Here is a 25,012-nt window from a genome sequence, read left to right as displayed (position 1 = left end):
TACATGAAATGTGACCATAGACAGTGACTAATCACTACAGGGTTCAAATTCAGCTTTCATGTGTTTCAAATACTGAGCAGATTTCTCATAAGGCCTGCCTATGAATCGTTAGTTCAGCAAGATTGTCTCAGGGCTTTTAACACATTGATAAAAATTCTAATTATTAGTTCCTGGATATTCTCTTTCAATGACTCCTAAGGCACAAAATATGTATCAGTCATAAATTGCTCCACAAATCAGCTATTTGCACGTACCTACTTGTTTCTTTATAGGGAATCAATATTATACAACAATTTCATATTTTAAAATTTCAGGTTTACAAATTCTTCAATGGCCAAGACTGGATTTTCATTTGTAGGGACATCCTTTGTATCACAGAGCAGAAAAAAGCACCAGGGATTGAAAAAGAAACAAACCCGTTCCAGTTCTTGAATGGGGTGGCAATTATAGATACTTTTTATAGTTATTTGTTAAGCTGCACATATGTTTTACATTCTGTGTATGTATGTTATATCTCACAATAAAACATTTTTTTAAACAAAATGCTTATAGGTTGAAATTCTTTTAAACATAGGAAGAATAAACTCTAATAGAGTATTAAAGAAATTCATTCTTATAATATGCACAATAAATAACTTAGGAGACATTAAGCCAAGAGAAATCAGCAAATTTTCCACTTGGGAAAGAGTCCAAATTATAAGTTATATTTAACAATTATTTGAGCAAAATCAATAAAGGTCCAACAGAAAAATGGGTATAGAATTCAGTCCATTTTCCCCAGAATATGAATGGGACAAAAATGTGACATATAAAAGACTACCCAAAATTTGATAAGGTCATGATGAGGCAATTAATGGAGGTAAACAAAGAAACACACACACACAGACTCGGGCACACGTGCACACACTTACCAAGACAGTTGCAGGTTGGCAATTCAGAATCTTTCGTGGTGGACACCAGGTTTTTTGTAGGATTGGTAAAGAAGTTCATGGCATAATCATTAAAACTTTTCTGCACGCTGTCTACTGGGGAAAATTCTGATGCTCCAGCGCTAGACGAACACACGTCCTCTTCACTCTTGGTAGAAACCACTGTAATTCCACCCGAACATACTACATTGACATTCCTGAGAATTTGTGCTGGGTCTGGTAAGGGGGTTTCATGAGAGATACCAGGCAATGATGGCAGTTTCTGATGCACGAGCTGGTCTTTAACATCCCGCTGGAACTGTGTTTGGTCATCGCTGGCCATTACATTAGCACACTGGTTAGTCGGAGAGGAGGGCTGGAGTAAAGGATGAGCTTTCTGATTGACATTCACTGTTGGCTGTACCTGAGAATTATAAACTTTTTCTGTAAACGCCTGCCCATTGGATTCTGTTTTTAACTGGCACAATGGGAGAGAATCCAACAGTTCAACCTTCATGTTTCTTTCCTGTGCTAATTCGGGATAATAACGCTCAAATTTTATTTGAGTGAGTGGAGGAAATAATTTTTTGTGTTCTAATGCTGAACTCTTTTGAGTCACTGGTTTCCATACTTTGGTTAGGGGAGGAATTTTCCCCAACAGAATGGGAAAATCGTGTGGACCAAACTGACCAAATCTTTGAAACTTAGATGCTATCCAAATGTCATGTAACTTACTATATTCATATGACAACTGTTCTTGCTTTTTCTGGTCATTTTCTTGACAACTAATGACTACAGGCTTCTTTTTCCGCCGATCTCTTGATGGGGTAGCTCTTGTCTTTTTCTGTGTTGTGTTCTTTTGCTTTGTCAACGATGAGCTATGATTACTTTGTACACTGGAAGGTGGTTTCTGTTGTATTGCGACCTTCTCCTGACTACATTTTTGCTGCACATTACATGCAGCAAGGCTTGTCGGTGTATTTTCAACCTTTCTGTCCTCTTGTTTTAAATAATTAAATTTAATTATTGATGCAAGTTGTGTTAACTGTGTTGCAACGTCTTCCTCTATTTTGCTGTGTATTGTATTTAGACACGACGGATCATCTTTTAAGTCTATCTTTTTACTGCTGGTCAGTGACTGGTTACAATACCCCAATTTATCACTTGTTGGGGGCAACTGATGCAAATTCTTAGAACTATCAGAAGTAATTCTACCTTGAGCAACATTTTTATTGGTGTCAATATTAGATGAATTTGAATTTGGTATGAAAAGAGATATTGAATTTGTGACTTTTGAATATTCCTGTGACTTTGTAGGTGCTTGGTTAGCAGCTGAGCTGTTGTGTGACTTGGAAATGTTTTGGCCATTGAATACCACCGGGTTGCATGAACTCTGCTTTTCCAAAGATGGATAGTGATGAAGGCTTTCTGGCTCCCCTTGTAAGTTTGGGTCTTGGAGGTCTTTTCTTACAGAATAGAGAATAGCTTTACAGCTATTAAGCAAACTCGCTGTTCTGTGTTCTGTTTCTTCATCCTTCTCTGACTTTGATGGTGAGGAATTTTCTGATGGGGCTTCTGACAGTTGGGTCAGAGCTTCTATGGCCACCACTTGCTCCAGTGTTAATCTCCTATCTTTCATTAGGGATAGAAGACTTGGTTGAACTGGAGATCCATCCTTTGGTTCTTTACTTGGTATATTTTCTAGAGATTTGGGTTGATTACTTTCATTGTGTGTACTAGTATGACTATTTAAGTTGAAAGTTGCAGGATCTGGAAAAGACTTGCAGTTAAAGCCAGATTTCTGGAAGACTGAAACATTATTTCTCCCCTTGAGATGATCACAGCTCGCAGTAGTGGCAATGGAACTCATGGCATTGTGGTTGGCAGTGTCTTTCAGGAATTTATGGGAGTTGTTTTCAAATGCCTTGCCAAATTCTTCAATATTGAATTTTTTAAAAGACACATTTGTTTCGGTTGGTAAATAGTGTACATTTTTAATGCCGTTTCTTACAGTTTGTGCAAACAATTTCTGAGGCTCAATTAAGTCAGTAAGTAGGACTTTTTTCCTGTCATCTTCAGAATTTTTTAATTTGTCAGCTTCTGTCACAACTGCCTTAAATTCGCCTTTGACATGATCGGTTAAATGTGATTTCTTGTTTTGCGTCCACTTCTCCACTTCAATACCTGTCATACTTTCTTCATTTTTAGTTACATTTTCGAGGGGAGGTGGGTTTAATTCCAATCTCTGTTCCCCCCCATAGCTCCTCCTGTATTCCATGGATTCTGACTTGGGGCCATTTACTGATTTGTTGACAAAATCTGCCTACAAAATAAACACAGAAATACTTCATATTACCTATGCAAATATTGGAATAAGAGCCAAAGGAACTTTACGATTTAACATGAACTAAATGTAAAGCCCCTGAAAAAATATTACTTTTGCTTTTTATGTTTTCAATAAAATACCAAAAGGGGTGTGTAAGGAAAAAGAAAAAAATTGGAAGTACAAATATCATTAACTCATACCTGTTAATATTTTGGTCTGTTTATTTGTTTTTCAAAATAATTTTTTTTCTTTTTTTTTTTTGAGAGAGCAAGCAAGGAAGTGCAAGCAGGGGCGGGGGCGGTTGGTGGGGTTGTGAAGGGCAGAAGGAGAGAAAGAATCTTAAGCAGGCTCCACACTCAGTGCAGAGCAGAGACCGATGCAGGTCCAATCTCATGACCCTGAGATCATGACCTGAGCCAAAATCAAGAGTCTGGACGCTTAACTAAGCCACGCAGGCGCCCCTCCAAATAAATCTTTAAAATATTTTTACATTAGTACCATTCGATGGGTAATATCTCTTATCTTAATGCAAACTGTACTGAAATACAAAATACACACATAAAAGTGTACAAATCCTAAGTACATAGTTTACTGAATTTTCACAAATGAACCCCCATGTGGCCAGATTCCGGCTAAGAAACTCCCATCTCGTCATCATTCTACTACCAAAGGGTAACCATTATTTTGACATCTATCATGGATTTCTTTTGCTTATTACCAAACTTTACATAACTGACTTCCTTTCACTCAAAATTACATTTGTGATTCATCCACATTGCAGTGCATTGATTCTTACTATTGTATAATAATTCACTGAATGAATATACGACAATGTATTTATTGATTCTACTGTAGATGGACATTTGAGCTATTTTTGGTTGTATACCACTATAAATATTACTGTTATCTTTTGGTGAACATATAGTATATATACATTGGGTGGAGTGGAAGTGCTGGGTTATCAAGTGTGTGTGTGTGTGTGTATGTTTACTTCGGGTTTAGTAGACAGGCCAAATAATTTTCTAAAGTGGTTATAAACATACACTTCCACGAGTAATTATGATAGCTCTAACTGTTGTACATTCTTATTAGCAGTTAGTATTTTCTGTCTTTTCACTTAAGCCATTGTGTTTAGTGGGAATGATATAATCCCTTCAAAAAAAATTTTAGATGAAATGCCCATAAAATAAGATTAATCATTTTACCATTTAAAATTGTACAATTCAGTGATTTTTAAACATATTTACAACGTTATGCAATAATCACCCTTATCTAATTCCTGAACATTTTCATCACCCCTAAAGAAACCTTGTACCCATTAAGCAATCGCTCTCTATTTCCCCTACTAATCCCTATTTTTAAAACCCAACAGCTCATCCAAAATTACAACATAGGAATTGAGACAGTAGGGGCATTTCCAACTGCTGTCAGGAGTGAATTTAGGAAAGATAACCTCCACTTCCTAATCTTCAGTATAGCTCTGGACATTCTATTCAATGCCTTAGGGAGAGAAAAATTTAAGATGAGGAGACTACCTAGTGAATGAAGTGATATACCCGAGTCCATAGAAAAACCAGGAGTACTGACTGAAAAACTAAGTCAAAGTTCAGAAGAGCTATAAAATATGCAAGCATTACCCAACTGTATAATTAAACATTAAACAATCTTTTCTTTCACATTAAACAATCTTAGTAGAAATAAACTATATTTAATTTCTTGAGCAGGGTACACAGGTTACACAGATTCTGTTGTTTGCCAAAATTCATTAAAATATATAATTATCATACATACATTTTCTTTATGTATATTACATTTCAGTAGTAACTTTAAAAAATCTGAAAAAACTCAATTTCTTAATGTAGAGGGTAATAAATTAACAGACAGACTTGAAAATATTTAACAATTTATTATTAAAATGATGGCATGTCTAAGCAGTGGAGAAAAGTAACAATTTCTTAGTAATGGCAAGGGGGAAATTTGACCCCCGTCTCATAATACGAAATAAAAATTCCAGATATATTAATAATTTAAATATTTAAAAATAAGAAAATGTAGAAAGCTGGGAAAATATTCCCAAGAAAGAGTAAACAGTGAGAGGCCATAAAGGAAAAAATGTATTTTTTAATATGTATTTTCACTACATATAATATGAACAATTTTTTAAGCAAAGGCACCATAATATAGTTCTTTACAAACTGCTGATAACAATCTACAAGTTCCAATACCAATTTAGTGCTTTGTAACAAGTGCTTTTTCTTAATGGAATAGTACAGAAAAATACAAATGCACTACATTTAGTAAAAATAACTATTACAACATAAATCTTTTTAAAAAATTTTTATTTAAGTAATTTCTACACCCAATGTGGGGCTTGAACTCAGAACCCCACAATCAAGAGTCGGATGCTCTTCCAACTGAGCTACCACGGCAACCCTACAATGTAAATCTTTTATGTAATGTGTTTGTATATGTCTGTGCACTGAATCAGAATGTAAAATGTATTTATTTCTTCATATGTACAGTTGTCAAAAAAGGCAGGAAAAATATCGCCATTAAAAAAAAATAAAAAGTCAAAGGATAGTCTAGGAAAATATTCAAACCACATGTAAATAGTTACTATTCTTAATGTAAAAGAGCTTCCACAATCAACAAGAAAAGATAAATGACTTGACAGAAGAGTGAGAAATAGACAGGAATATGTACTTTGCTTAAGTGGAAATCCACAGGATCAAAAGCTGTTTGACTTTCCTAGAAGACAAGCAAATGAAAATAAATGCAACTTTTTAATCCACCCAAATGCCAAAACTAAAAATGCAGAAATGTATGTAAGCAAATTATAATGCAATATAACATTTATACTAGGGAAAGTATGAAATAAACAAACTCCTATTCATATTGTGAAATAATGTACAGCCATTACTTGGATGTATCAATCTAGTGATTGCATGGCAAGAGAGCCTATTAAATAATAAGATGCTGAAAGCTGGTAGGTAAAATGTTAATACCAGTTACCACTGGGAAGCAAAAGTGAGGAAAAGAGAAGTTTTGATGCTTTTAATTTTACACATATGGATATCTAAGACACAAGGACGTCAACGTACACATTCCTCTACAGAAGACCCTGAGAATACTTTAAGATTTATGTGCCGCAAACACAGAACATTCTCATTAACTAATGAGCTTAATTAAAAACTGACCTTTATCATTCAGTTATATCTCATATAACTTTTTGTTTTTAGAGAGAGGGAGACGGTGGGGAGGGGGGCAGAGGGAATCTTCATTCAGCAGGCTCCACACCCAGCACGAAGCATGATGTGGGCTCGATCTCACCACCCTGACTGAGTTCATGACCTGAGCTGAATCAAGAGCCAGATGCTTAACCGACTGAGCCACCCAGGTGCCCCTATATCTCATGACTGTTTACAAACTCAGGGTTTAAAAACACGGGGTCAATAAATACATGAGAACATGGTCTACACAATGCCAAATACTAAACCTAACCTTTAAGAAAACAATTTGATAGATTACGTTTCAGTAGGGGCTAGTAAGATGTTCTCTGTTCTCTGAAATCAGCTGGAACTCTTACAAATACATACTATTAAATGTGATTATACGTGTATTCGTGTATGTGCACTGAGAAAATGGTTACTCTTAGTTTCACTTGCTGTTCATAGTGAAACTGAGTGGCCAGAACAAACATTCAGCTACTGGGGAAAAACAAAAAATTCAAGTTCACGTCATCTCAAAAGTGCATCAGCAAAACAGATGAATTGTATGGTGTAAATATAGGACATCTCAATAAAGTTCTTAAAAAAAAGGAGTATGGATGAGTGAAAAAGAAACTTGAAAAAGATATAATAACACTGCCTTATGTTTAAAAGGTACATCTAAATAATGTGTAAACATGTTTATTTTTAAACATAAGTGTGGAAAATAAACCAATCTAATTTCTGAAACTGGTTTATCTTTTCTTTCTTTGTTTTTCTTTTTAAGATTTTATTTATTTATTTGACCGAGAGAGAGGGTGGGGTACACAAGCAGGGGGAGTGGGCAGAGGGAGAGGGAGAAGCAGGCTCCCCGCTGAGCAAGGAGTCAGGATGTGGGGCTCGATCCCAGGACCCTGGGATCATGACCAGAGCCGAAGGCAGATGCTTAACCAACTGAGCCACCCACGTGCCCCCTATTACTGGTTAATCTTGAACAATAAATGGGTAAAGAGCAATCCTTTGGAGTTGTCTGATCCAGGGGATGCCATGTAGCCTGAACTTTAGTGTCCTCCTTTTTTAAGGGTCATGTAGATTGTGATGGGGATTCAATGAGACCATATGACCAAAGTTGTTAGCCCAGTGAGGATGAGGCATCACTAAGAGAGAACACTAACAATTTCATTATAATAGTTATAATTCAAAGAGTGTTAGTTATATTATAATATACAGTCCTTACTGCAAGAACTCATTTGATCTTCACTACAACTGAGATGGACACTGTAAAAAGGTGCTCAGTTTTAAGAAAAATGCAAATTAAAAATGGTACAGATAACATTTTTCACTTATCAGAATAGCAAACATCAAAATGTTTGAACACCTACGCCCTTGGGAAAGTTGTGGGGATATATAGTCTCATATAATGTTAGTGGAGTGCAAAATGGTTATCATCCCTATGGAGAACGATTTGGCAATCACTATCAAAATGACAAATTCAACCTCTCCTTTGATACAGCATTTTCACTTCTGAGAATTTATCCTACTTCTACCTGCACTTAATGGTATGTCTTGACAGCTTTGTATATTTTAAGAAGTAACCGATAATACCCGAATGTCCACCTGTAGCAGACTAATTCAACTGTGGTATATCTACATAATACCTCGCAGCTATAAAAAAGAATGAAAAGAAATTCCATTCCTAATAGGCAGATGTCCAGGATATATTACGTTAAAAAAAAAAAACCAGGATCTAGAACTGTACCATTTTTTAAATTTTAATAAAAAGTATAGGGAATTAATATTTATATATATTCATATTTGCAAAAAGAAACCGGAAGAATACAAAAGAAACTAATAGGAGTAGTGAGTAGGAAGAGGTCAAGAACAATACAGGGACTTGGGAACCATTAAACCCAGATCTGAACAAATACTGTTGATTTTTAAAATATACTTCCTTTAGATTTAAACCAAAATTGAAGCAGTCTATGGGAAGATTTCTAGCATACAGTAAGTGAAAAAAGCTAAAAAGTTTCTGTAGTACCAAATTACAAACAAATTAGAGCCTAAAGATAGGATGTGGAGTACATACACATTTGCTAATATTCAGGGAAGCTATCCACGATTCTCAACATTTGTTGTATAGAAATTGTACTCAGTAGAATACTGGTGAATGTTTAACAATCAGATTGGGAACTGAGAGGGAAGAAACAGTTTTTTTTGGTACATAGGCCAATTTCTGTGGTATCAATACCTCCACCACGGTGGGCTGTAAATGATCAGCAAGACACCTGAGCCAGCCTTAGGAAGAAATGCACATCATTACTGACCTGAAAGGAGCCACTCCAACCTACCAGAGGGTACAATCCCAAACCACTTCGTGAACAGGCTCCACTGACTACATTACGAATGTTTATTTTTTAATGAAGATTTCCTTGACATTTAATCTGCTTAGGTGGAGTGCATTCCCAAATACCCATTTTGAATCTCAAAATATTTGTTAACATCTACCTCTCTGAAGAGATGCCAACTCTCTGAAGGAAGTGAAGTGTTTCATAAAAAATTGTTTGTTTTACTCCCTCAAGCGCCATATATTCTCTGAGGACCCAAACTCATACCACCAGCCCACCAGTGTCTCCTCTCCGTCCTCTATCACCCCAAAAGTGCTCAAGGGTACTGTTTAAAGGACAGTAATTCAAATTCTCCCAGTTCTCTGCGTTGCTCACTCTATACCAGGCACAAGACTATCCGTTGCTCAGGGCCCCTCTTACCCCTTCTGAACCAACAGGAATGCTGATCACCTTAGATCAGATCTGGGTCCAATAGTTACCAAACACCCTGTTTTCTCATTTCTCCACATTCCTATTATAGTGATACTGACACCCACTCTTGAATGAGCTCAAATGGCATTGAGCAAAGTGGTATTTTATTCTGAAATGACTATGCCCTTTGGACAGAATCTCAAGTCTCCTCTCCCAACACTCACATTCCATACATGTTGTATTTCCTGTATCAAGAAACAGCTTGCTCAGATCACATGGAAAAGTCTTTCAAAGCATGTACAGAGACATGGTCTACAAGACTATATGACCTTTACTGCAGGCAGATCAATGTTTCTCAACCTGCCTTCAGGGGTTTTTTTGCTTTCCTCTTTCACCCCCCCACCAATCGTCTTTGAAAACATTTTTTCCCTAATAGCTCTCCCCAGGAAATTTTAATTCCACAGATATAGTATGTATCTGTTTATGTACTGTGGTCCCATCATAGTATCTAAGATTATTTTCACCCTCTCCCAGCAATCAAGAACCGATCTTGAGGAATTAAAAAAACTAACGCGTAGAAGGGGCCCCTGGGTGGTTCAGTCGGTTAAGGGCGTGTGACTCTTGATTTTGGCTCAGGTTATGATCTCAGGGTTGTGAGCTGGATGGAGCCCCACGAGAGTCCCACGTTGGGCTCCTGAGTTCTGAGCTGACAACGGAGTCTGCTTCTCTCTCTCTCCTGCTGCCCCTCCCCCCACTAGCTTGCACGCTCTCTCTCTCAAATAAATAAAAAAGCCTAAAAAAAAAAAAAAAGAAAAAACTAACATGTAGAAGGCAAGGAGCAACCCACAAAGTATTTATACCTGAAGTGACACCCTCAGGATCTATGTTCTCAACCTGAAAATTAAGTGTTCGGAGGAAAAATTCAGGAGAACCACTGGTGGCTCCATTCCTGTTGACTTTAAGGTGATGCAATCATGCCGGATATGGTATATGACCTCGCACATTCCCACAGAAGCATGGAGGTCAGCCCCTGCTCTGCACAACTGCTTTCGAACAAACCCAAATCAAAAGAAAGATAAACCAGCCATTCACCAAAGCTAAAATAAACACTGAACACACACACACACACGCACACACACACAAACCCTTCTTCACCGGGGACCTGCAAAACAGTTACCTTATTTTCCTACAGCACTACAACTGTCTAGCTCTTTTCCTTTTTGAGGCATAAAAAGAAAACACCTACCCCATCACGTTTTGTAGCCCTAATAATTGAGCTTTGCCTCTGTTCCATTTTCTCCAGTTTGCCTACAGCCACCCTGTAAGATGTTCAAAGTTCATGGAAAGGCAGGAGAGGGTGGGGTCTAACGGACTGAGTCTGTACTTATCCCCACTTGTCCTACCTTGGTGCCATTAAGCCTTATGGCTCTTCCACGCCTGGGCTGAATAGAGGCCATCCCAGAGACTCTGAAAATTCCTTTTCCACTTCGATCCACCACATCCAGGCTTCTTTTCTATTCTAATTTTTTACTCCTCTCCTAACAAAAACCCCACCCTCATTTGGCCACAGGGTATCAGAATGGGGGGGGGATGGGGCAGAGGAGAGGAAGCATATTATTAGAGGGAGAGACAATTCTATTTAATCCAAAAGCATCTAAATTGTAGATTGGTTCTGAATGTATACAAAACTGACCTAAGAATGAAACCTCCCTTAGTCCCAGGTGTCCTTGTTCCTGCAGTCTTCCTCTGGAGCTTCGAGCCAGTGCAATGTATGCCAAATCAAAAAGACTAACAACCTTTCAGACTCCAAATTTGCCTCAAGCTCTCATCCTATCAAATTCCCTCCTCATTCAAGTATCTTAAATGCCTACCCCAAGGTTCTATGTGAGCCCTCGATTGTCAAATTCCATCATTCCTTAACCTGCTCTTTTGTAGACCTCCAAGGAGAGTCTCAGCTGAAACTGTAAAATCTAGGTGTCCCTGGGAGCTCCACATTTCTGTGCCTCTGTCCCCAGGCTGGAGGCGTGTCCCCCTGAGCCTACAACTTAGAGGATTCCAAAGCCAAACCCACTGCCTGTTCATTCTTCACCGTTTTCATGAACAGTCTTCCCCATGCTTAAAGTGAATAACCAACTCTTGTGTCCAATGTAGTTTATTCTTTATACTTTTCATGTACCTTGTTTCATATATTTTCAGAATGGGGGCTTTATTGGAAGCAGACAAACTTTGGCTACTTTTCCCTGCTCCGTCACTTACCAACCATGTGGCCGAGAGTGAGGCTTTGCTCTCTGAAGCCTCTTTGAGCCTCAGTTTCCCTAAGATATATCAGGACTAGTAATAGCATTCACTGAACCAGTTTATTGTCAGGATGAAATGAAACAATGCATTTACACATATTGTTGGACCTTACTATGTGTGGAAATGAACTATTTAGGGGAAAAACATCTATTAGGTAGTTCTTTGATACATGTCCTTCAACATATAGCAAAAACCTACTAACTCCAGTCTCAAATCAACAATTAAGAAAAAATATTTATTCGTAGCTATTATTCATGTGTTGAGCACTGAATACTTGCCAGGCATCATCATTAATGTTTTATAGGAATTATCTCCTTTGCTTTTACTACTAAGTATAGTATTAGCATTTCCATTCTTCTGATGAGGTTTAGAAAGGCTAAGTAACTAGGCAAAGTCAAATCAATACTCTTAGAGCCAGAATCAAACCAGAGGTCTCTTCCAAGGCACTCCTCTTTAAGTAATAATTAACATTTATGATGAATTCCATCAGTTACTAATATTTAGTAATGTTTACTGACCTAAGATTACTGTAGATGCTTAAAACCTAGAAGAACAACTCAATTCCTATGGTTGCTTCTTTTCCTGGATTGTGTGAATTATTGTTTTTCTGAACCCACTGGCCTACTTTCATTCACCTGTCTTTGAGTTTGGTAACAACAGTGCATTGCTATTCAAAATATTCTCTCCCTTTGTGCAAATTCAGTATATGCACGCAAGGTTCACACCAAGTTATGAAGGAGAGTTGGGTGAAATTAGAATCCAATTTATTTATTTATTTATTTATTTTAAGATTTATTTATTTATTTGACAGAGATAGAGACAGCCAGCGAGAGAGGGAACACAAGCAGGGGGAGTGGGAGAGGAAGAAGCAGGCTCATAGCGGAGGAGCCTGATGTGGGGCTCGATCCCGTAACGCTGGGATCACGCCCTGAGCCGAAGGCAGACGCTTAACCGCTGTGCCACCCAGGTGCCCCAGAATCCAATTTATAATCCAACTCTTCAGGATATGATCAGAGGTCACTGTGAGGTCACTGTCTATTTTCTCCCCAAATGTTCACTACACTATAACCCTCCTTACTTCTGGATAAATCTGATTTACTTTACCTTCTTCCTAACTTTTTACTCAAAATTTTCAGTTTCATATCATTAGAAGGTTCAGTGAAAACTTAATTGTTTTTGTTTTGTTTTGTTTTGAATTTTAAGTAGGCTCCATGCCACTCCACCAACTCAGCCAGCCAGGTGCCCCAAAAACTTATGGGTATTAAATACTACCCCAAGATGAAGTACCACATTACTTTTTAAAAAACAATGAAACAAAAATTGCTGATTGCCTAATTCAATCAGACTAGAGTCAATCATACTAGTTTGGCAAGTGCAATTTATATGCACTCATACTATCAAGGTTCATGATAGAAGGCAGGCTCCAAATACCTTTTTTGGGGGGGGGGGCATTTAAATGCTCCTCAAGATTTCAGGAGACTGGTCTTATGACAAATCCTGTTTTCCACTAGGGTTTAGCCTCTATCAAGTCATTCTGCCTGGAATGCTCCTTCATGATCAAAGATAAATTCAAGGACCTTGCCTCACCCGACTCCATTCAGAAGGCCATCAGATAACTAGTTAATTCATGATCCTACAAGGCACCAATATTTCAACTTTCAGTTCTTTCCAATATTGCTCATGTGGCCTTGGGTCTCCTTCCTCAATGTTTCCCTTTAAAGAAAAAAAAAAGTGTCTATTTCTGTTTAGGCTTTCTAAGAACATACACTCCAAGAATACTGAGTATTTATTTAGCACTTAGCTGGTGATGCTATGCACAGAGGTATTTACACATTCCTAACAGAAAAATCAGAGAGCATTCTGGAGCCAAAGTATCAAGATCTGTAAATCTTTCCCTTCTAGCCGCCTCCCCACAGGCCATAACAAACTCAAGGCTTTTCAACTAAAGAAAACAAAAACCCTCGAGGAGTATTTAGCTCTCACCCTCATTGCACCACTTTACAAAAAATGGCCTTCAAATAATTGTCTGCAATCACTATCATGCACTCTTTAGCCCACTATAATTAGGATTCTCCGGCCACCACCTCATTGAAACTGGCCAAGCCTCACCAATGTAGTCCCAATTGTCAAATTCAATGGACTGCCAGAATATCTTTTAATATTGCTCTCACATCTTTAAGGTTCTCCCTTCAATTCTCCACACATCATTTTAGTCTCCTTTGCTGGCTTCTCCACCCACTTATGAATGACGGTGTTCCCCTTTGCCTTCTCTCTGGGCTCCCCATTTATCTATATATAAGCCTCCAGTCTACACCTATTTGCTGATGAGTCCCACATCAAGACAAGATCTTTCCTCTAAACTTCAAACTCAGTCATGCACCAACTGGACATCTTCATCCCGCAGTTAAAACTCAACCACATCTAAAAGTTAATGAGTTACCTCTACCCCACACCTGCTTTAACCCCAAAGCTCACCTGATATAGTAACTCATGAGTCTCCTCAGAAGCCTCCTCCATTCAACACCCAAATTCAGCCAATGAATTCAGTGGTCTTACTTAAAACCTCTTCCTTTAATCCTCAGTTCCTCATTTCTACTGCTTTTGCCTCAGTGTATTCATTCTACGTTACAAGAGTATCCATAACATGCTGTAGACATGGTTGATGGTAGAGCTAACATGAGAGGCACCAGTTCTTATGGATACTACATTCTTTTTTTTTTTTTTTTAAGATTCTGTTTATTTGAGAGAGAGAGAGAATGGGGCAGGGGTGGGGGGAGCAGAGAGGCAGAGGGAGAAGGAGAAGCAGACTCCTTGCTGAGCCAACTCAAAGGACCCCTGAGCAGAGAGCCTGATGCGGGCTTGATCCTGGGACCCTGAGATCATGACCTGAGCCAAAGGCAGATGCTTAACCAACTGAGCCACCCAGGCACCCCTGGATATTACACGCTAGTGAATGTTAGGTAACAAGCATTTTCAGAACCTAATCTTTCACCGACTACCCTTAGTGGATTAACCTCAGAACTGGAATTGGTTTCCTGTCTGTTGGACTCCCAAACCTTCATATACTGTAATTCTAAGGAAGCACTGTCCAACGGAAATACAATATGGGCTACAGAAATAATTTTAAAGATTTTAGGAGGTTTATTTCTTAAAAGAAACAGGTGAACCAAATTTTAATATATTTCTATTTAAGCCACCATATTAAAAAATCATCAAAATTTCAACATGTAATATGAAAAATTAATGAATATATTTTGTATATTAAGTCTAAGAAATTCAGTGTATATTTCATACATACTGAAAATTAATTCATTGCTAAATTTTCAATGGTTAAAGTAAATTGTAGTGGTACTAAAACGAAGTTGTATTTAATAAAAAATATTTCACTTTAATTGTTTTAAATTTTAAATCAATTAAAATTAAATAAAATCACAAAGTCAGTTTCTTCATTGTTCTACCCAAATTTCAATGATCAGATATGCAGTTATTTACAGAGATCATTTTAAATGCAAATCTCATTGATTTAGGCTGCATTCCACAAGCACCTGGCTAAGCATCAACAACACCCAAGGGGTTTTAGAAAAGGAACTTCTAAACTAGCCCCAGCAAAATTCCCTTAGTCTGAAGGTAGAAATTCTATATAGACTCAAAGAAGAGCCTGGTAAGGGAACCTGGAAACCACTAACCACCAGAGCAAAATTCACATTTTTCACTACAACAAGAAAGGCCTCCAAGATCCTCGCCTTTGCCAAATTTTACAGAATGTATCTTGCAACCGCAGACCAGCCCCACCCCCAGCCTTGCTTCCCCTAAGGCTATTTTAAGCAGCCCAGTCCTTTCTTGAGTAGCTACTTTAAGGTAGAATGCCCTTCCGTCATTCAACCCTCCCCCATCAATTTTGCTCAAAAAACACCTAGAACTAGAAGAAAAGTATCCGTAGAAATCAACTATTTTTAACAATTCCCCAGCTGGTAAACTCAAGTATTTCTTTTCCCCCAGGTCTGCTCAGATAAAACTGAACACTCCTTCCTTTACTATCTAGGTACAGATATTTATCATATCAATTGATTGCACTTACTTTATCTGTTTGCAATGCGGTCTCTTCATCCTGGACTTTAATCCCCAGAGAAGAGATCTTAGTGATTGCTTCTAGGCTCACAAACGTGTTTTATTTTGGGAACAAATGTGAAAATCTAAGTATACACTAGATATTAGATAATAGGGAATCTTAATAATGGTACGATTGTATGGTAGGATTTAACCTTAAAGACGATAACCTACAACTTTCCAGTGGTTCATATACATACAGAAAGTCAAATATTGAATTGGGATAGTGGACATAGTGGCGTTCATTGCATTATTCTCTCAACTTGTTTTCTGCTTAAAATGTTTATTTAAAAAGCTGGATGATGATCATAAGAATAAATGAATAAGTACACAAATGAATTTAGAAGAAAAACCACAGGGTGGTTTAATCTGGAGAGATTTTCCAATTTATATAATATTATTTTAGAATAAAGGAATAGTCCTTCCTTTTTAAATGTCAATTTTTCAGTACTTGTTTTCAGAAGGTGGATCTTCTGGAATCAGACACCTCACATAGTAGGATTGGTTAGGGAAAAGGAAAAGTTAATTTAGATAAACTTGTTCTAGTCTTTCCTTGCCTCCTGCAAAACAGTCTCCAGCACCTACTTTCACTAAACTGACTCCTTTCTCATCCATCACCATTCACTCTGTATATAACACCTTTCTCCTTCACCAGAGCTCCGGTCTTCTACTTAACTCACCTTTTAATGCATGACTCAGTCTTGGCAAGTCAAGAAGAGAAGCCCAGGTAAGCTCTTATAGGCAAAGTCATGAAGCTAAGAGGTACTACCCACCTACAAATTCCCATCATGAGAATACTCCTTTTTTCCTCTTTTTATTTCCAGAAAATAAATACAATGATGGAAATTTTGCCTTACCTTTCTCCTATTCAGAAGAAGTAAAAATTTTAAAATATTTCCAGATTTAGATAATTCCTTAATAAGAAAAAGAATTAAAAAAAAAACATACACAAGAATGTTTATGACAGACTTGTTTGAGCTACATTGTAACAGCAAATATTTCAAAAACAATACCAGACTAGATGAATAAAGTATGGTATGATATGTCTGTACAATGGAATTCCAGGTAGCCAATGAGATACCATGTACTGAAACGGCAAAAGATCCAAAACATTTCATGAGAAGACCAACTGAAGAGGAACATATGATACAGTCTTGTGTGTGTGTATGTAGGGACAGTTGGGGGGAAATCTCTAAGTGTAGATTTAAAACATCTAAAGAGGGGCCCCGGCCTGGCTAAGTCAGTAGAGCATGCAACTCTTGATCTCAGGGTTGTGAGTTCAAACCCCATGTTGAGTGTAGAGATTATTTAAAAATAAAACCTTTAAAAAATAATTTAAAAATAAAATAATATAATAAAACATCTGAAGAGATACACAACAACATAGTCCTGAGGTTACTGGTGTGAAATAAAAGAGATGGGGTGGAAGGGAGAAAGAGAATGGGAATTGTAAGTTTTAGCACTTTGATATTTTAACTTTTTTCAACTAGTATCTGTTCCTTTTATAATAAAGTTTTTTGTTTTGTTTTTTTATTATAAAGGCATGGGGCGCCTGGGTTCCTTAGTCAGTTGAGCATCTGGTCTTGATTTCAGCTCATGTCATGATCTCAGGGTCCTGGATAAGAGCCCCATGTCAGGCTGTGAGCTCTGAGCTCAGCCCCATGTCTGGGCTCTGTCCCTCTCCTCTGCTCCTTCCTGCCACTCACTCTCTCAAATAAATAAAATAAATGAATAAATTATAAAGGCATACAAAACTGAAATAAAATCCAGAAAACTACATATGTATGCCAAATCCCAGTATTAAATTAATTTTCTACAAAAAGATATTTCACTTCATTAATAATAAATAAAATTAAGGACCTAAATAGGTATTTTTTTCCAATGACTAAAATGCAAATGGCCAACAGGTACTGGAAAAGGTGCTAATCATTTTTTTTTTTTAAAGTAGGCTTCATGACCAGTGTGGGGCTTGAACTCATGACCCTGAAGACCCTAAGATCAAGAGTCGGATGCTTTACCAACTGAGCCAGCCAGGTGTCCACATGCTAATCATTATCAATCATCATATAAATGCAAATCAAAACCAAAAGGAGATACCTCTATGAGGCAGCAGCATTATTCACAACAGCCAAGCTAAGGCAACAATCTAGTGTGTCTGACAGACGAATGGGTAAAGTAAATGTGTATATGTGTATATATGTACACACACACAGGGATACTTATTCAGCCTTACAAAAGGAGAAGGAAATCATGCCATTTGAAACAACAAAGATGAACATGGATGATTCTTATGAGTATTATGTTAAGTGAAAACGTCAGACACAGAATGACAAATACTGCATGGGAACATTTATATTTGGAATCAAAAATCTAAACAATGCAAACTCAAGAAACAGTACAAAAGTGATTGCCAGGGACTGGGGGGTGGAGAAAACAGGGAGACGTTGATAAAAAGGGCACAAACTTTCTGTTATAAAATGAAAAAGGTCTGAGGATCCAATGTACAACATAGTGACCATAGTTGATAATACTGTATTGCATAACTAAATTTGCTAAAGGAGTAGAATTTACATTTTCTCACTAAAAAGAGAAAAAACAGGTAAATCCGTGATGTAATGGATGTGTTATCACGACGGAGGAAATCCTTCCGAAGTATATATGCATATCAATTCACCACACTACGCACATTAGGTATCATACATATTTGTCAATTATACCTCAATAAACCTGAAAAACAAACCCTCAGAAATAATTTTTAAATAAAAATAATGTAATCAATTAAAAATGTTAGATTGACAAAGAATAATTGGTAATATCTAGATGTGATAAACTTGCTGCTCTTGGTTCAATTTTTAAATTTATAGATGGTAATAATTATCAAAAATTTAACTTAAAAATAGAAGCATATTCTATTTTTGTTTACATTTCTCTGGAATATTTTTGCTCATCCTTTGAGTTTCAACTCTCTTTCCTTTAGGAGTGTCCCTTGTGGACAATAAATCATTTAATTTAGACTTTGTTTTATTTACATAATCTGAGGCATTTCTTCTAGATGGTGACTACATTTTATAGTCACAATGTAATAATAAATGTTTGGTGCTGGCAGGTTTCTTGCTAAATGGGTTATTTTTCTATTTCATTCTCTTTTCCTCTATTAATTTAAAAGACATAGCCTCAGGGGCACCTGGGTGGCTCAGTCGGTTAAGTATCTGTCTTCGGCTCAGGTCATGATTCTAGAGTCCTGGGATCAAGTCCCTCAATGGGCTCCCTGCTCGAGGGAAGCCTGCTTCTCCCTCTCCTCCCTGTGCTTGTGCTCTCTCACTATCTCTCTCAAATAAATAAATAAAATCTTAAAAATAAATAAAAGACATAGACTCTATTTTAAATTTACTAATGATTCTTTTCAGGTCTTTCAATGTTATTCTTAAATCCGCATTTCTCTATTTATTAAAATCACACTGGTGATCTACATAAACTGACCCAAAATGGAGCACAGAATAAATTAATATGAAAAGAACCAAGCTGCAAAGAAGCAACATAGTACAGTCTAATTTTTATAAAATAATAAGTATTTGTATAGTCACAGGACACTTATCACATAAGTCAATTGTTAATAGTGCGTCCATGTGCGTGAGCTGGGGGAAGCAAACTGTCTGCTACAATTAAATTTACAATTAAAGAAAAAGACAGTTTTACCTTGGGCTCGAACTTATGACCCTGAGATCAAGACTTGCACGCTCCTCTGGCTAAGGCAGCCAGATGTCCCAAGAGATACTCATTTTAATTAGTGTCCAGAATGTCATCTGCTTGGGGGCGCCTGGGTGGCTCACTAGGTTAAGTGTCCAACTCTTGATTTTGGCTCAGGTCATGATCTGAGGGTTTTGAGATAGAGCCAGCATCGGGCTCCTCACTCGGCCGGGAGTCTGCATGAGATTCTTTCTCTCCCTCTCCCTCTGGCCCTCCCTGCAGGTGCTTGCTCTCTCTCTCTCTCTCTCTAAGTAAATAAATAAATCTTAAAAAAATTAAAAAAGAATGTCATCTGCTTGGGCTCACACATTATTTGGAATAAAACACCAGCACGTGTGTTATCTCGTTTTATGTATTTCATAGCACAAACAAAATGCCACAGGAAAAAATGAAGGCATTACAAAAAACTTCATTGAAGTTTTTAGTCATTAGTACCTTAAGGAAGTGGGCACTGAATTTCCACACACCCTGTATGTATTTCTTTGACAGGTATCACAAACAAATTCAATTCTGGGACTCTGTTGCCTTTGAATTCTTCATGAACACCTTAAACATCATGGAATATAAATCCAATTAAGAAACACAGGAATAAAAACATAAATCAGAAAGGGACATGATTTTGAATTCCAGTTTCCGAAAGACTGGTGTCATAAAACAGAAAATCGCCACACTTTACTATCATACAACTGAGGATGATTGTAAAGACTGACATAGCTGAATGTAGGGCTTTTAATAAAAATAAACAAAAATAACACCAGAGAAAAGTCTCCTAGTCTGTGAACACTGAGGGCTTTCTGTTACCGCTGAATTTTTCTCACCTCTTTTTTATGAATTTCAAAGTTACAACCTGACCCTAAAATATCTCTCTTCTGTACCTGGCTGGAAAGCTTCCAGGAAAACTTTTGTGGCCTGTTCTTAAAACCATTCTGATGCTTTGCTAACAAATGAGACAACAGCCATGGAAACTGTTAACAGGACTTTTGAGAACACAAGGCTCCAGGCATGAAGAAGCCTCAGAAGATGTTGTTACACGTTTGAACATTAATAATGAAGCAATTCCTACCAGGCCTCTTGGTATTATACTTGCAAAGCTGATTCAAACAAATGAGCTTGGGAAAGAGCAATCAGTGGATCTAAAAACTGGATTAAATATGGTAAACAAAGGATCCTTGCCAGGGCTGAGCAGTATTTGGCCAGTAGAGATTGAAATCACATCTAAGACCTGCTAACTCTAACAATTAATTGAAAAACACAGAAAAGAGTAAAGTCTGGGCCACTAATAAATTTATGACCAAGGCTACAAGTTACTACAAGGGAAGAAAATTTCAATGACATTCTGAATGAACACAAACATGTGGCAATCATTTTACAATATATATGTCTATCCAATAAACATGTTGTACCCTTTATACTTAGATGTCAAGTGTATCTCAATAAAGGTGGGGAAAATAAATATGAAAAAATTTTACATAAAGTTCAATATTTTGTGTGTAATAAAATACATAAATATAAGAACATAAAATAAGAAAATAAGTTTGTTAAAACTACATTAGGGGCACCTGGGTGGCTCAGTCGGTTAATCGGCTGCCTTCAGCTCAGGTCATGATCCCAGGGTCCTGGGATCGAGCCCCATTATCAGGCTCCTTGCTCAGGGGGAAGACTGCTTCTCCCTCTCCCTCTGCTTGCCATTCCCCCTGCTTGTTCTCTATCTCTCCCTCTCTCTGTCAAATTTAAAAAAAAAAAAATCTTTAAAACTATTTTATTATTTCATGGAAATATTTCAGAAACCATGGAAACAAAGACAAGTATAGAATTCATTCGAAAAAATGAAAATGGCTGGGGGATATAAATCAAGGCTAAAATTCTAAGGAAGAAGAGTTGAAAAGACTTGAAATTCAACAGGCAGCAAATCATAAAAAAACACAACTACACCAGCAAATCAATCCAATAATCTCCTTTACACATCCAAGGAAAAGTCACCTTGAGAGAAACTTACACATCATTATGTTTAATTCTAAGAAGTAAGAACCCAGCTACATGAAAGTGATGGAAACTGACAGACCTGGCATTTTTAGAGTATATACACTGAAGTTCCACACATCTCAGCCTTTGTCTGGGATGCTGGATGGGTTTTTAACAAATTACGGAACAGATACACCAGAGGCTAAACATACTCTGATATAAAACCCTTACTACACAAGCTTAGTAGTTAAGTAAGTTATGAAGTGACCATCTGTGTTTTCTGCTTAAGCAGATGAGATGATCTCAAGGTTAGAGCAGACCTTCAAGGACATGGAATCCACCTCCTTATGCCAGGCCCAATCTCTGCATTACCTTTATTTAGTGATTCATCAACTTTTGCTTAAGTACCCAAAGTAACAAGAAACTACCTCTAAATAGTTAAATATGCTGTTTCTTCCTATCCCACACGATTACCAGTTTTATTTTTATGCTTGGAACCTGACATGGCAAGTCTTCCTTAACCCTTCACTTAATGATCAGTGATGGATTAAGCCCACAGAATAAAATAAATACTCTGAGTCCACAGTGACATAATAAATAATTGAATGAATAAGTAAGTGGGAGAAAAGGGACAGTGCTTTCTTACATGACAAATCCCATTAACAGATGGAGAGGAATGGTAGAATATGACCATTTGGTAAGCACCATATTAATAATTGTTGGAAGCAAAATTATGTATGAATACTAAAATTAACAGGTAGTCGGGGCACCTGCATGGCTCAGTCAGTTAAGCGTCCAACTCCTGATTTTGGCTCAGGTCATGATCTCAGGATTGTGAGATGGAGCCCCATGTGGGCTCCACACTGGGCATGAGCCTGCTTCTCTTCCCCCACCCCTCACCCACCTCTAAAAAAAATAAAAATAAAATTAGTGGGTAAAAACATGACGGAAGACAGGATATTTGCATAGTGTCCAAGAATCTCCCCATAAGATAGCTTTTTTTTTTTAAAGCTTTTATTTATTTATTTGACAGAGAGAGAGACAGCCAAGCAAGAGAGGGAACATAAGCAGGGGGAGTGGGAGAGGAAGAAGCAGGCTCCCAGCAGAGCAGGGAGCCTGATGCGGGGCTCGATCCGAGAACCCTGGGATCATGCCCTGAGCCGAAGGCAGACGCTTAATGACTGAGCCACCCAGGCACCGCATAAGATAGCTTTTAACTACAAAAGGAAATAATAATTTTATAGAGAAGAATCCTGGCAGAAACTTAAGCCAAGAGATCAAAGTTAATTCAGACATGAGACTTGATACGATACACTGAGAAAGGCACATTGCTTCTGTGGATTCTTGCCAAAAATGCATATACTAAGTTTAATCATTAAACAGCATCACACAACCTAACAGGAGGGACATTCTACAAAATAACTGAACAGGATTCTTCGAAAGCCCCAATGCCATGAAAGACATTGAGACAAAAACAAACAAACAAACAAACAAGACATTGAAACACTGAGAACTATTACATACTACAGTTTGGAGACTAAGGAAACATGACAACTAAATTTGATGAGAGTTCTTAAATTGAACCCTGAACCCCCAAAAAAGGATATTAGTGGGGAAATTGGACAAATCTGAATTAGGTCTTTAGAACACTAAATAATATTGTGTCAGTGTTAATGTCCTAGTTTCGACCCATAGTATGTAAGACATTAACATTTGGGGATGGTCATCACCAGGGAAGTGCAAATCAAAACTTTAATGAAATAGCACCTCACCCATCAGAATGGCTAAAGTCAACAACACAAGAAATAACAGGTGTTGGCAAGGATGTGGAGAAAAAGGAACCCTGTCGCATTGTTGGTGGAAACGCAAACTGGTGCAGCCACTGTGGAAAACAGTAAGTTAAAAATAAAACTACCGTACAATCCAGCATCACACTACTGGGTATTTACCCAAAAAATTCAAAAACAGGAATTCAAAGGGATACATGCACCACTGTATTTCTAGCAGCATTACCTACAATAGCCAAATTATAGAAGCAGCCCAAGTGTCCATCTATGGATGAATGGACAAAGAGGATGTTATATACATACATGCATACAATGGAATATTACTCAGCCACATGAAACAATGAAATCTTGCCATTTGCAACATGGATGGGGCTACAGTGTATTATGCTATGTGAAGTCAGTCAGAGAGAGACAAATACCATATGATTTCACTCATATGTGGAATTTAAGAAAACAAATAAAGAGGGAAAAAGAGAGTCAAACCAAGAAACAGACTCTTAATTAGAGAACAAACTGATGGTTACCAGAGGGGAGGAGGGGAGACGTGTGTGTGGGGGGTGGGAATAAGTGATGGGGATTAAAGAGAACACGTAACATGATAAGGGCTTGGTCATGTATGGTTTTGTTAAATCACTATGACTCATATTATACACCCGAATCTAATGTAACACTGTATGTTAACTCTAATGGAATTAAAATAAAAACGTAAACATTTGGGGATGTTGGGTAAATTCTTTGTACTATTTCTGCAATACTCTTATAAATTGGAAATGATATTCAAATAAAAAGTCAAAAAAACAAAACAAAACAAAACATACCTGTCATAGCCTAGAGCCCAATCTCCTCTCCCCAAGACTTTTCTGCCCTCAAGGCTTTACTGGACCGTTTATACAGACGGAATGGTTTTCACAATGTTCAGAGTGGTAGTCACTGCTCTTTAATCACAATGGTAAGGTTTGCATTTTTTATTTTAGTTAAAATTTCTTTGATTTTATTACATTCTCATTATAGGAAAAAGAATAACAAAAAACCAAAAAAAAACTGGCAGATAGGGAAAACCAGAAGAAGGATTCCAAATCATGTGCTTAGGGAAAACTAATATGTAGTCTCCTAGATCACTTTTCATGTGTATTATATTTGATGCACTGTATTTTTAAAACAAAAATGAGATCTATACCATGGCATTTCTTAACTTATTTTATTCACTTAAAAATACACACACATCTCTCTTTATTAAAGACTGAAGAAGGCATGCACACTTTTGAAAAAAAAAAGGGTTTAATAATTCATTTGACAGAGCACAAGCAGGGGGAGCAGCAGAGGGAGAGGGAGAAGCAGGCTCCCCACTAAGTAGGGAGCCCAATGCGGGGCTTGATCCCAGGGCCCTGGCACAGACACTTAACTGACTGAGCCACCCACGAGCCCTGGCGTGCATACTTTCAAGACGCTAAGCCAAACTGCTCTCTAGAAACACCGTACAAATTTATTTTTTTCAGAGTGCCAAGTGTCCTATTTTAACTCAAATTTCTCATATTTGCTAATCCTGTCATTTTACCCTTACAAATTCACATATAAAAAAACAAAACAGAATCTTAATGCACATTTTCAAATTAGTGTAGAGGTTGATCATTGAAAAACTATTTTTTGGATGTTTATATTTCTTCTTTTGTGATATTGACAAATTAGGAAGTTTTTTTTTTTTTATTTTAAACTTCCAGACAATTCTTTCCTTCTCCATACCACCATAAACATCACTGATGTTATTTAGGTGCTCTTATTTCCAAGTACTGTCATTATTATGGGATGCCATCTATCTTAAGTAGAAATGTGAACTCTTTTTAGACCAACTATGAGCAAAATTTTGTACACTATCATCAAACATCCTGACCTTCAATTCCTCTTTTGGATGTCCTAT

The 25,012-nt window shown here is 37.3% G+C and overlaps 1 protein-coding gene across 7 annotated transcripts in view; it reads right to left on the bottom strand.

Moving 5' to 3' along the window:
* The window catches only part of TET1 (tet methylcytosine dioxygenase 1), a 131,810-nt gene that overhangs the window by 55,195 nt on the left and 51,603 nt on the right, over positions 1–25,012 (bottom strand). For all 7 annotated transcript variants that reach the window (XM_034662603.1, XM_034662602.1, XM_034662601.1 and 4 more), the window contains one exon: positions 912–3,231. In XM_034662603.1, the coding sequence (XP_034518494.1) occupies positions 912–3,231 (2,320 nt within the window). The remainder of the gene's footprint in view (positions 1–911; positions 3,232–25,012) is intronic.

The sequence above is a fragment of the Ailuropoda melanoleuca genome, chromosome 6, assembly GCF_002007445.2.
Source record: "Ailuropoda melanoleuca isolate Jingjing chromosome 6, ASM200744v2, whole genome shotgun sequence".
Classification (NCBI taxonomy): Eukaryota; Metazoa; Chordata; class Mammalia; order Carnivora; family Ursidae; genus Ailuropoda; species Ailuropoda melanoleuca.
The sequence above is the reverse complement of the archived record's forward strand: the minus strand, read 5'-3'. Positions and strand labels throughout refer to the sequence as shown.